Source organism: Geotrypetes seraphini, chromosome 3, assembly GCF_902459505.1.
Source record: "Geotrypetes seraphini chromosome 3, aGeoSer1.1, whole genome shotgun sequence".
NCBI lineage: Eukaryota > Metazoa > Chordata > Amphibia > Gymnophiona > Dermophiidae > Geotrypetes > Geotrypetes seraphini.
Genome location: NC_047086.1, coordinates 116,424,381 through 116,438,297, shown reverse-complemented (window position 1 = coordinate 116,438,297; position 13,917 = coordinate 116,424,381). Strand labels below are relative to the sequence as shown.

General features: G+C 43.4%; 1 protein-coding gene across 3 annotated transcripts in view; it reads left to right on the top strand.

The window, feature by feature from the left end:
- Nucleotides 1–13,917, top strand: part of CDC5L (cell division cycle 5 like) — a 175,799-nt gene that overhangs the window by 78,335 nt on the left and 83,547 nt on the right. For all 3 annotated transcript variants that reach the window (XM_033935886.1, XM_033935887.1, XM_033935888.1), the window contains one exon: nt 3,940–4,084. In XM_033935886.1, the coding sequence (XP_033791777.1) occupies nt 3,940–4,084 (145 nt within the window). The remainder of the gene's footprint in view (nt 1–3,939; nt 4,085–13,917) is intronic.

Below are 13,917 nucleotides of genomic sequence, written 5' to 3'. Positions count from 1 at the left end.
GTGCAACGTCTTACCCTTTGGATTCATATCTTCATGAAATGCTTAGTGGTAGTGGCATCAGATCTTCACACATGGAGGTTTTACATATATCCATACTTGGATAACTGATTGATCAAGGTTTCATCATAGCAAACAGCTCAGCATCAGCTCAACAGTTTGTCTCCTAGAGCTTCTCAGCTTTGCCATCAACTAACAAAGTTACATCTACACCCTTCTCAGGTGCTGGAGTTATAGGATCTCTGTTGGATACTACACAGGGTCAAGCTTTTCTACTGAAGCAGAGTCAACAATCTATTCACCTATGTCGAGCAGTCTCCACCCTTTAATGCACTTCCGCCCATCATAAGAACATAAGAACATAAGCAATGCCTCTGCTGGGTCAGACCTGAGGTCCATCATGCCCAGCAGTCCGCTCACGCGGCGGCCCAACAGGTCCAGGACCTGTGCAGTAATCCTCTATTTATACCCCTCTATCCCCTTTTCCAGCAGGAAATTGTCCAATCCTTTCTTAAACCCCTGTACTGTACTCTGCCCTATTACTCCCTCTGGAAGCGCATTCCAGGTGTCCACCACTCGTTGGGTAAAGAAGAACTTCCTAGCATTCGTTTTAAATCTCTCCCCTTTCAACTTTTCCAAGTGTCCTCTTGTTCTTTTATTTTTCGAAAGTTTGAAGAATCTGTCCTTCTCTACTCTCTCTATGCCCTTCATGATTTTATAAGTCTCTATCATATCCCCTCTAAGTCTCCTCTTCTCCAGGGAAAAGAGACCCAGTTTCTCCAATCTCTCAGCGTATGAGAGGTTTTCCATCCCTTTTATCAAGCGTGTCGCTCTCCTCTGAACCCTCTCGAGTAACGCCATATCCTTCCTAAGGTACGGAGACCAATATTGGACGCAGTATTCCAGATGCGGGCGCACCATCGCCCGATACAATGGCAGGATAACTTCTTTTGTCCTTGTTGTAATACCCTTCTTGATTATGCCTAGCATTCTATTTGCTTTCTTAGCGGCTGTTGCGCACTGTGCCGTCGGCTTCATTGTCATGTCCACCATTACCCCCAAGTCCCTTTCTTGGTTGCTCTCATTCAATAATATCCCTCCCATCGTATAGTTGTACCTCGGGTTTCTGTTTCCAACATGCAATACTTTACATTTCTCAACGTTGAACTTCATCTGCCATCTCGCCGCCCATTCCCCCAATTTGTTCAAGTCCCTTTGCAATTCTTCGCATTCCTCTTTAGTCCCAGCTCCACTAAATAGTTTTGTATCGTCCGCAAATTTTATTATCTCACACTTCGTGCCTGTTTCTAGATCATTTATGAATATATTAAATAGCAGCGGCCCTAGCACTGAGCCCTGCGGAACACCACTCGTGACCCCCATCCAGTCCGAGTAGTGGCCCTTCACCCCTACCCTCTGTTTCCTACCCGCCAACCAGTTTCTGATCCATCTATGTACGTCTCCGTCCACTCCATGGTTCTTCAGTTTCCGGAGTAGACGTTCGTGAGGCACCTTGTCAAAGGCTTTTTGGAAATCAAGGTATATGATGTCTATGGGGTCTCCTCTGTCCATCCGTTTGTTAATTCCTTCGAAGAAGTGCAATAAGTTCGTTAGGCACGATCTCCCCCTGCAGAAACCATGTTGGGTTGTTTTCAAAAGTTCGTTTCTTTCCAGATGTTCATCGATGTGTTCTTTAATCAGTGCTTCCGTCAGTTTCCCCGGAACCGAGGTCAAACTCACTGGTCTGTAGTTTCCCGGGTCACCTCTTGATCCCTTTTTAAAGATGGGCGTGACATTGGCTATCTTCCAATCCTCCGGGATCATGCCTGTTTTCAAGGATAGGTTGCAAATTTGCTGCAGTAGTTCCGCTATCTCCTCCTTTAATTCCTTCAGAACCCTGGGCTGGATTCCGTCCGGACCCGGGGATTTGTCAGTTTTAAGTTTTTCTATCTGCCTGTGTACATCATCAAGGCTCACTTCCATGGATGTTAATTTTTCTGCTTGATTTCCATTGAAGATTTGTTCAGGTTCCGGTATGTTGGTTGTGTCTTCGTTTGTAAATACAGACGAGAAGAACATGTTGAGTCTTTCTGCGACTTCTTTCTCCTCCTTCACCGCTCCCTTCCTGTCTCCTTCGTCCAGCGGTCCTACCTCCTCCCTAGCTGGCTGTTTCCCTTTAACATATCTGAAGAACGGTTTGAAATTTTGTGCCTCCCTGGCTAGCCTCTCTTCATACTCTCTTTTGGCTTTTCGAACCACACGGTGACATTCTTTTTGATACTTCCTGTGCTCCTTCTGGTTCCCTTCAGTTTTGTCCTTTTTCCATTCCCTGAATGAATTTTTCTTATTGCCTATCGCTTCCTTCACTATTTTAGTCATCCATACTGGGTCTTTTGTTCGACCCTTTTTGCACCCCTTTCTGAATCTGGGGATGTGCAGATTTTGTGCCTCGCTCACTGTGTCTTTGAAAAAAGACCAGGCATGTTCTACTGTTTGCCATTTTTTGGAAGTGTTCCTAAGTTTCTTCCTTACCATTTCCCTCATTGCTTCATAGTTTCCTTTCCTGAAGTTGAAAGATGTCGCTATGGTTCTCTTTCCGTTCGGTATGCCTACTTCAACCTTGAACTTGATCATATTATGATCACTGTTTCCCAACGGTCCCACTACTTCCACTTCCTTTGCAGGTCCCCTTAGTCCATTTAGGATTAAATCCAGAGTGGCATTTCCTCTCGTCGGTTCTCTAACAAGCTGCTCCATGAAGCAATCTTGTATAGCCTCCAGGAATTCTGTCTCCCTAGCGCATCTTGAGCTTCCAAGACTCCAGTCTATCCCAGGATAGTTGAAGTCTCCCATAACAACTGTGTAACCACTTTTGCATTCTCGCTTCATCTCGGCATCCATTTCTTTATCGCTATCTCCGGTTTGCCCGGGTGGACGATAGTATAGGCCCATCTTTATTTCATGCCCTTTCCTACCCGGTATTTTAACCCATAGCGATTCCAGTTTGTTGATCATCTCTGCTGTGTCCATTCTTGTCGATTGTATGCTTTCTTTTACGTATAGGGCTATTCCTCCTCCTTTCTGACCTGACCTATCCCGGCGATAGAGCTTGTACCCCGGCAGTGCTGTATCCCATTTGTTTTCCTCATTCCATCAGATGTTATGCTTTCTTGGTTACATGGCATTGATGGTACACATCACTACATTTACACGTCTTCACCTTAGAATCCCTTAATGGACCTTATTGACCCAGTGGTCACAAGCTATGGGACATCTGTTTGCTCCAATCCAAGTTACCTTGGATCTCTGTTGCTCTTTCCAGTGGTGGTTGGTTCCTTATTAGATCAGAGTCATGGCATCTGTTAGAGCTCATTTTAAGTATATATACTTCTTACTATTATTTGGACTAATCTTCATTCAAGGCCAGTGTTTTCAGTTGAGCTATATTGTCCAATCTGTTTCTTTAACTTCAATAACTCGGGTTATTATTTATAAATTGGGCCACTCCTGAACAGTGGAAAAATTACAAATAATACTGAGCAACCAGGCCTGAATTAGGGGTTTACCCATGTGTGCCTATCTTAATCTTGCTTGTTGGTGGATAAAAGCAAAATTGCTTACCAATAAAAGATGTGGCCACCTTCTTGAAAGCTGCATTTTTTTGTGAGTTATGTGATTAAGTGAGCCATTGAACAGACCACTGTATGGGAAGGGCTACCTATGCTCAGAGCTCTGAGAGAGTTATTTCCTGTTACTGAGAGATCGTGTCATGCACTTGTCCATGGGAAACATTACAGGTAAGCAATTTTTATTGACTTTTATCAAGACATCCTTTGATAAATATTTCTTAGTTTTCTCTATTTTGATTTGCTTTCGGATCTGGTTAGGCAGTGTTTAAACAAGTTTCTTAACTACGTTCTTGTGGTAATTGTGTTTTGGCAGCGAAAAAGAAAGTAAAGAACGTAAAAAAGACAAGCAAAATATTAAAAGGAAAAAAGAATCAGATTTGCCGTCAGCCATTCTCCAGACCACTGGAATATCAGAGTTCACTAAAAAGCGGAGCAAGTTAGTTCTTCCTTCTCCCCAGGTGAGTGCTAACAGATAAGCTTGGTCCATATATAAAGGTAAAGCATCAGGAAGAGAAGCTTTTTTCTTTAAGCTTAATTAAAAACATATAAACAAAGAAAAATGAAGCCAGATAAAGACCACATGGCCTATTGAGTCTGCCTATCCATGCCTTCTACTATCCTTAATCCCTTAGAGACCCAATTTATTTATCCAAAGCTTTCTTGAATTCAGATACATTTTTTTTCTTCACCATCTCTACTGGGAGGCCATTCCACACATTCACTACCCTTTCTGTAAAAAGTATTTATCTACCACCGTTCCCACTCTTTGGCATGCTCTTCCATTATACCTGCATTTTTAATTAAATTTAAGTCTAATCTTAAAACTTTTTTATTCATAGATGCCTATGATAAGGCATATTCTGTTACGTCCCTTCTGAATTCCATATGCTAGGTGTTCAATCCCTTCCCACAATCTAAGAGTTGTAGAAATCCAGATACTTTTCTAATCATGTGATCCTCCTACCTTAGAGAGTTAGAGCCCCCTACAGTTTCAATTTCTGCAAACAATTCATACAGAAGTCTTTTGAATTGCTCTTTTTCTTCTTTTTCGCTTAATTTCTTTTTCTGTGGCTTCAGTGCCTTAAAATCCCTTTCTGGTGGTCCTCTTTTGGAGAAAAAGATGCAGTTCTGCAAGTCTGGATTGCTGCTTCATGGAGAAACTTTGGTTGATCTGTGGAGCTAGCCTGCTGTGTGCCACCATTCTTTGACTCAGGGTCCATTCCCCTGGAGTTTGCTTGCCTGCTGACCTTGTCAGGGGTTTAAGCACAGGCTGTATGTGTCTTGAGTGAAAATCCCCCAGGGTGCAGGCTGCATTTCCCACCCCCGGTCGCAATGAGATGATCCATGGGGGTGGAGGTTACAGTTGGTGTACAGCCGACTGGCAGTCCGAAGATCTTCAAGTCTGGTCAATTTGGAACTAATCTGAGGCAGAAAATCCTTTTCTCCATTCAGCTGCTGTGTGAAAATGCTGACAGGCAAGGCACTTTAGTGACTGTGAGTTTATTTCCTCCATTATTGTGTACAATTTTGGAGGCCGCACCTTCAAAAAGATATAAAAAGTATGGAGTTGGTCCAGAGGAAGGCTACTAAAATGGTATGTGGTCTTCATCATAAGGCATATGGAGATAGACTTAAACATCTCAATCTGTATACTTTGGAGGAAAGGCGGGAGAGGGGAGATATGATAGAGACATTTAAATATAAATGGACATGAGTTGAGTCTCTTTAATTTGAAAGGAAACTGGATGAAGTTAAGAGGATGAAGTTAAGAGGTGATAGGCTCCAGAGTAATCTAAGGAAATACTTTTTTTACAGAAAGGTTGGTAGATGCATAGAACAGTCTCCCAGAAGAGGTGGTGGAAACAGAGACTATGTCTGAATTCAAAAGGGCCTGGGAAAGGCACGTGGGATTTCTCAGAGAGAGAAAGAGATAATGGTTACTGTGGATGGCCTTTATCTGCCTTCATGTTTCTATGGTTTATAAAATTTGTTTTGACTCGTTTTTCTTAAGGCTCACTTGACTAGAAGTGTTGCTGTGTAATGAGCAGCATCTCGCGTAAACCACCCAGATGAATTTTGCAGGGTGGCTATTTGGTCCTCTCTTCATATCTTTACCTGGTTTTACTGACTGTATGTGGCATAAGAACATAAGAACAGCCTTACTGGGTCAGACCAATGGTCCATCAAGCCCAGTAGCCCGTTCTCACAGTGGCCAATCCAGTACCTGGCCAAAACCCAAGAAGTAGCAACATTCCATACTAACATTCCAGGGCAAGCAATGGCTTCCCCCATGTCTTTCTCAATAACAGACTATGGACTTTTCCTCCAGGAAATAGTCCAAACCTTTCTTAAAACCAACTACGCTGTCCACTCTTACCACATCCTCTGGCAATACGTTCCAGAGCTTAACTATTCTCTGAGTGAAAAAAAATTTCCTCCTGTTGGTTTTTTAAAAGTATTTCCCTTTAACTTCATCGAGTGTCCCCTAGTCTTTGTAATTTTTGACAGAGTGAAAAATCGATCCACTTGTACCTGTTCTACTCCACTCAGGATTTTGTAGACTTCAATTATATCTCCCCTCAGCTGTCAATTTTCCAAGCTGAAGAGCCCTAACCGTTGTAGTCTTTCCTCATACGAGAGGAGCTCCATCCCATTTACCATCTTGGTTGATCTTCTTTGAACCTTTTCTAGCGCCACTATATCTTTCTTGAGATAAGGAGACCAGAATTGAACGCAATTCTCCAGATGAGGTCACACCATGGAGCGATACAGAGGCATTATAATATTCTTAGTTTTGTTAACCATCCCTTTTTTAATAATTCCTAGCATCCTGTTTGCATTCCTCGCTCTCATGTGACTTTTGGGACCCCGGTGTTGAGGGCTGGCTCTCCTGTCCCTTCCTAGCTGCTACCATTGCTTTGATGTGTCACCTAGCGTATGAAATCCGGAAGGGACATAACAGAATGGAAGATTAGGTTTTTACTTTCTATAATCTTCTTTCTGTTAGTCCCTGTAGGATTACATATGACCCGCTCTCTCGGTATACTTACAGTTTTTTGGATTAGCCTGCTTCTTTTTGCTTTGGTTATTATATTTTGTAGAGCTGCTGTTAACAGAAATTGTTTGTTGCCAAGGAGAGTCCCCCGTGCCTCTTTATTTGTCCTGGATAGGTTTCGGTATGGTTGCTTGGCTTTGGGACTAAACTGTAGGTGGCTCTAACTCTCTCTCTAAGGTAGAAGGAGCACATGCTCAAAAAGTGTCTATTTCTGCAACTCCCAGATTGCGAATGGAATCCTACAGGGATTAACAGAAGATTATCGAAGGTAAAAACCTAATCTTACATTAAGGTGTATCGAATTTAAAAAAAAAAAAAGATATACTCACAAAATTAATCAAAGAGGTATTTGTAAAATTCCTTTATTCTTTTTCCACTTGTAACTTTCCCTCACTTTCTTTTCTATTAAGATATTGTAGTTCTTCCATGGTCCTTCCACCTTTTTACCTTCTTGTATCTTTGTCTTTGTTATTATGTTTACCTTTATGTATTTTGATGCAATTTTAAGTAATCTTATGTAATTTTTTTTTACTTTTACTCCCCACCAATTATTTATAAACTGCTTAGTCTTCTAATGAGCGGTATATAAAAACCTTAATAAACTTGAAACTATTTTCTGAAGTTACTTCTTAGTCTTTCCTCTTCATCCTGTGCTCCCTCATTCCAACATTTTCTTTCAATTGAAAGAGACTCTTATGCCATGTAGTTATTAAATATCTATCATATCACCCTTATCCCAACATTCCTCCAGAGTAAACATGTTGAGATCTTTAAGTCTGTCCTCATATACTTTATGACAAAACCACTGACAATTTTAGTATCCTTCATATGGACTGACTCCATCCTGTTTATATCCCTTTGAAAATACAGTCTCCAGAATTGTACACAGAATTCTAAATGAGGTCTCGCCAGAGTTTTATACAGGGGCATCATTATTTCCTTTTTTCCTACTGGCCATTCCTCTCCCTATGCATCTAAGCATTCTTCTAGCTTCTGCTGTCACCTTTTCTACCTGTTTGGCCACCTTAAGATCATCACATATGATCATACCCAAGTCCCACTCCTCTTTCATGTACAAAAATTCTTCACCCCCCTAAATTGTACCATTCCCTTGGATTTTGCATCCCAAATAATATTACCCTGCATTTCATAGCATTACATTTTAACTACCAAAGTTTGAACCAAGCTTCGCTCTTCCTCATGCTGTCCATACCATCAGGGGTGTTTACCCTATTGAAGATTTTGGTATCATCTTCAAAGAGGCAAACCTTTTTCAGACAGACCTTCAGCAATATCACTTATAAAAATGTTAAAAAGAACAGGTCCAAGAACAACCTTGCAGCACACCACTGGTAACTTCCCTTTCCTCAGAGTGAGCCTTGTCACCTTCTATTCAACCAATTCCCAAAGTTTGTCACTTTGGGGCCCATATCAAGGGCACTCAATTTTATTTATTAGATGTATGTGTAGAACAATGTCGAAGGCTTCACTAAAATCTAAATACACCACATCTAGATCTCTTCCTCTATCCAACTCTCTGGGTACCCAAAGAAATTTATCAAATTTCTCCGATAAAACCTGCCTTTAGTGAAATCATGTTGTCTCAGGTCCTGTAATCCACTGGATTCCAGAAACATCTCTATTTTAAAAGCGTTTCCATTAACTTACTTATCACAGGATTTGGCAGCCTGTTCCCTACCTCTTCCTTACTTCTTTTGTGGAGAGGGCTCGCATCTGCCTTTCTTCAGTCTCTGGTACCACTCCCAAGACTAGGGAAGTATTGAAAAGATCAGCCAGTGGATCTTTTAGAAGTTCCCTAAGTTTTTCAATACTCTCAGATGTACAGACCTATCATGTTGTCTACCATTAACTACCATGAACACAGTTCTCTGAAAATCATTTAGGATTTTCCACATCTCCTTTTCTATTTGACTTTGTCATCTGTTGTCTTAATCCCGGCCCTTAATTTGTGAACACAGAACAGAAATATTTGTTAAGCAATTCAGCCTTATCTTGATCACATGTTTCTCCCCTTTACCTTTGAGTCTCACAACTCCCAGTTTTGCACTTCCTCCTATCACTAACAAATCTTAAAAAAAAAGTCTTGTCCCCCGCTATACCAGAAAAATCAGAGAATATTGTTACTGTGTTCATGTTGTTCAAAGTAAATTGAACTCTCACAAAGAACCAAATAGTAAACAATGATGACTGACAATACTAAACAATTCTAAAATGCTTAAAGTTGTTGAACCATCACAGAAATACATGCTGCAATCACTGATGCCTGCTATCAATTACCGTATTTTCGCGGATATAACGCGCACCCGTGTAAAACGCGCACACGGGTATAGCGCGCAGAAATCACGATGACATGTACAAAAACTTTTGTATACCGCGCTCACGGGTATACCGCGCATGATGCCCGACGCTCCTTTCGCCCGCCCTGACTTTCCGTGCGCTGTCCCGACTCTCCGTTCACCCCCCCTGACTTCCGTGCACTGCCCTGACTTTCCGTGCGCTGTCCCGACTCTCAGTTCACCCCCCCTGACTTCCGTGCACTGCCCTGACTTTCCGTGCGCTGTCCCGACTCTCCGTTCACCCCCCCTGACTTTCCGTGCACTGTCCTCCCTTGAAGTCCTGTCCCCCCTTGAAGGTCTGTCCCCATCCTGAAAGCCTGATGCCCCCCCGACGTCCGATACATCCCCCCCCCCCGGCAGGACCACTCGCACCCTCACCCCGAAGGACCGCCGACTCCCCAACAATATCGGGCCAGGAGGGAGCCCAAACCCTCCTGGCCACGGCGACCCCCTAACCCCACCCCGCACTACATTACGGGCAGGAGGGATCCCAGGCCCTCCTGCCCTCGACGCAAACCCCCTCCCCCCCAACGACCGCCCCCCCCAAGAACCTCCGCCCGTCCCCCAGCCGACCCGCGACCCCCACGACATCCCCACCCGCCTTCCCCGTACCTTTGTGTAGTTGGGGCCAGAAGGGAGCCCAAACCCTCCTGGCCACGGCGACCCCCTAACCCCACCCCGCACTACATTACGGGCAGGAGGGATCCCAGGCCCTCCTGCCCTCGACGCAAACCCCCCCCCCCCCCCACGACCGCCCCCCCCAAGAACCTCCGACCGCCCCCCCAGCCGACCCGCGACCCCCCTGGCCGACCCCCACGACCCCCCCACCCCCCTTCCCCGTACCTTTGGTAGTTGGCCGGACAGACGGGAGCCAAACCCGCCTGTCCGGCAGGCAGCCAACGAAGGAATGAGGCCGGATTGGCCCATCCGTCCTAAAGCTCCGCCTACTGGTGGGGCCTAAGGCGCGTGGGCCAATCAGAATAGGCCCTGGAGCCTTAGGTCCCACCTGGGGGCGCGGCCTGAGACACATGGTCGGGTTGGGCCCATGTGCCTCAGGCCGCGCCCCCAGGTGGGACCTAAGGCTCCAGGGCCTATTCTGATTGGCCCACGCGCCTTAGGCCCCACCAGTAGGCGGAGCTTTAGGACGGATGGGCCAATCCGGCCTCATTCCTTCGTTGGCTGCCTGCCGGACAGGCGGGTTTGGCTCCCGTCTGTCCGGCCAACTACCAAAGGTACGGGGAAGGGGGGTGGGGGGGTCGTGGGGGTCGGCCAGGGGGGTCGCGGGTCGGCTGGGGGGGCGGTCGGAGGTTCTTGGGGGGGGCGGTCGTTGGGGGGGAGGGGGGTTTGCGTCGAGGGCAGGAGGGCCTGGGATCCCTCCTGCCCGTAATGTAGTGCGGGGTGGGGTTAGGGGGTCGCCGTGGCCAGGAGGGTTTGGGCTCCCTTCTTGCCCGATATTGTTGGGAAGTCGGCGGTCCTTCGGGGTGGGGGTGCGAGTGGTCCTGCCGGGGGGGGGGATGTATCGGACGTCGGGGAGTCGGCCGGGCAAGAGGGCTTGGGCTCCCTCTTGCTCCGATCGTGGATGCGGGTGCGGGTGGGAGCGCGTGCGAGCGGTCGTTCGGGGTGGGGGTGCGAGCGGTCCTGCTGGGGGGGTGAATCGGGCGTCGGGCGGGGTGGGAACTATGTTTAAAAACTTTTGTATACCGCGCTCAGGCATATAACGCGCGAGGGGTATGCGCGGTAGGTAAAAACGCGTATAACGCGCGCGTTATATCCTCGAAAATACGGTACAAATAGTATCAGTCTTTATCACTGAACTTCTTTGACAATCAGGCACCTATGCTTATAGTATACACATCTTATAAGAGATTCCAAACAGCTCATGTGAACTTGTGACCAAAATTCAGATTTGGAATATGCAATAAAAATGTATATCTTTTTTTTTGTTTTATAAATCTTTATTCATTTTCTTATGTTACAACAAGTGTTTTAAATAAATTCATTATAAACTTGAATAATCACACTTGATTAACTTACAGATTAATATCAAATTAAAAATTTCTTTAGAAAATCAATATTTTATAAAGTTATAATATTATGTAAGAAATTTAAATTAATATAATTATTATTGAATATAATAATTTCCCCTCCCTCCCTCCCTCCCTATCAATACTGAATGAGAAATCTTTATTCATTTTCATATGTTACATCAACAATATAAATTCATACTAATATTTCAGAAAACTAAATTTATATAATTCTTAGTTAATATAATAATATCCCCTCCCCTCCCCCCTCCCTTCTATTCAGTAATACATGAATAAAATTTTTAAATGCTATTCTTTCCATATTTCATATTATAAATCAAGTATTAATATATTATATAATATTTAGAGATATGATCCCTTTTTCTTCTAATCAAATTCTATACATGGGAAAATTAATTATTCTTTACAATATTCAGTTAATGGTCTCCATATTTTTTGAAATTTATCTATATGTCCTTTTTGTGTTGCTATAGTGAGCTCCATTTTGTATATATGACATACAGAATTCCACCAGAATGTATAATTTAATCTGTCATGTTTTTTCCAATTGAATGTGATTTGTTGTATTGCTATTCCAGTTAAAATAAAAAGAAGTTTGTTATTACTTGATGATATTTGACTTCTTGCTCTCATAGTTGTTCCAAATAATATGGTATCATATGTCAAGGCTACCGGATTTTCTAACATCCTATTTATTTGGGGCCAGATTGATTTCCAGAATGTTAAGATGAATGGACAATAGAATAAAAGATGATCTAATGTCCCAATTTCAACATGACAGTGCCAGCATCTATTTGACCTAGAGCTATCTATTTTTTGTACTCGAACAGGGGTCCAGAAAGCTCTATGTAAAAGAAAAATCCAAGTTTGTCTCATAGATGCTGATACCGTACATTTTAGCCTCCAAGACCAAAGTCGTGGCCATTGAGATGCACTAATAAAAATGTATATCAATATTAACTTGGAACAATCTCTCTGTGAAAATGGTGGGAACAAGGACAATATTTAAATCGAAGAAATCATAGGACAAGAACTGAGGATCTTTGAGGCAAAGCAATTGATTGATTTTGTAGAGCAGAGCAATTGGTTTGGATAGTCAGATTGGATAGGCCATATGTTCTTTTCCTTCTTTCATATACTATGTTTGTGTTTATCAGGTGAACTTTAACTGTATATTCAATAGATCTCTAGCTAATGATGACCAGAGGAATACTCTGAAATCTTGATTTGTCATGGCACTCTTAAGGATGCTCATGCAAATCCTTTGAATGTCAGCCCTGTATGGACAGCCTGCAGTTTTTCTCTAAGAATGCTTACAGTAATTCTATGTAGTTATTTAATAAACTCTGGGGAACATTCACTCTATTTAGAGTATGAAATAAAGCAAAGTTTGTCATTTGTAGCAGATGTTCTCTGAGGGCATGTGGTGACATCTGATGGAGCCTGGCATGAACATTATCCAGCATTTCAGAATCTTCAGAAGCCTTTGGTAGCACTGTATTGCACATGTGCAGGTGCTTTCCCTTCCAACTCACATGGGACAAGCAGTTACATTAAAAAAAAAAAAAAGCTTAAGGAATACAACTCTTAGGGCAGGTAGGAAGGTATGTGGTAATGTGTATCCTTGGAGAACACCTGCTACACGGGAGTAACTTTGTTTTCTCTGAGGACAAACAGGACATTACTTACCACATATTGGAATTACTAGCTCCAAGGCTTAGAGAAAACAACAAATAACTGTCAATAGGCAGTAGCAACAGGCAAGGCCAACCAGGAACTAATCAGTCTAGTACTTATCTACATTCCTGTAGTATAGGTACAGCCTGGAAAAGAACAAAATAGAAACATGGCAGATAAAGGCCAAATGGCCCATCTAGTTTGCCCATCCACAATAACCATTATCTCTTTCTCTCTCTCTGAGAGATCCCATGTGCCTATCCCAGGCCTTCTTGAATTTAGACACAGTCTCTGTCTCCACCAGCTCTTCTGGGAGACTGTTCCATGCATCTACCACCCTTTCAGAAAAAAAGTATTTCCTCAGATTACTCCGGAGCCTATCACCTTTTAACTTCATCCTATGCCCTCTCATTGCAGAGTTTCCTTTCAAATGAAAGAGACTCGACTCATGCACATTTATATTATGTAGGTATTTAAATGACTATCATATCTCCCCTCTCCCACCTTTCCTCCAAAGTATACAGATTGAGAGCTTTAAGTCTGTCCCCATATGCCTTATCACAAAGACCACACACCATTTTAGTAGCCTCCTTCTGGACTGACTCCAGAGTTAGATTCAAGAATCCAAACAATTCTGCAAAACTGTCTGACTGAACCAACAATCATGTCGAGAATCCTGTTCAAGACAATAGTGAGGTGAATGTGTGGCTCACAATGTCAGATCCATGGCTGCTCACCCATTAAGGATATCTGCAAAGCTGCAATATGGTCTTTAGTCCACACATTCACCTCACTATTGTCTTGAACAGGATTCTCGACATGATTGTTGGTTCGGTCAGACAGTTTTGCAGAATTGTTTGGATTCTTGAATCTAACTCTGGAGTCAGTCCAGAAGGAGGCTACTAAAATGGTGTGTGGTCTTTGTGATAAGGCATATGGGGACAGACTTAAAGCTCTCAATCTGTATCTGACATTGTGAGCCGTAATATGGCCCTGGTGTCTGGAAGAAAAGGCTCAGCTTGAACTGTCGGTGTCTGGAAGAAAGGCCTCAGCTTGAACTGTGTCTAGCAGAGCTCCAATGAATTCCATTTGTTGAACTGGAAGGAGATGGGCTTTAGTAGCTCCAACACCTGAATGGTTCTCTGCATTGATTCCTG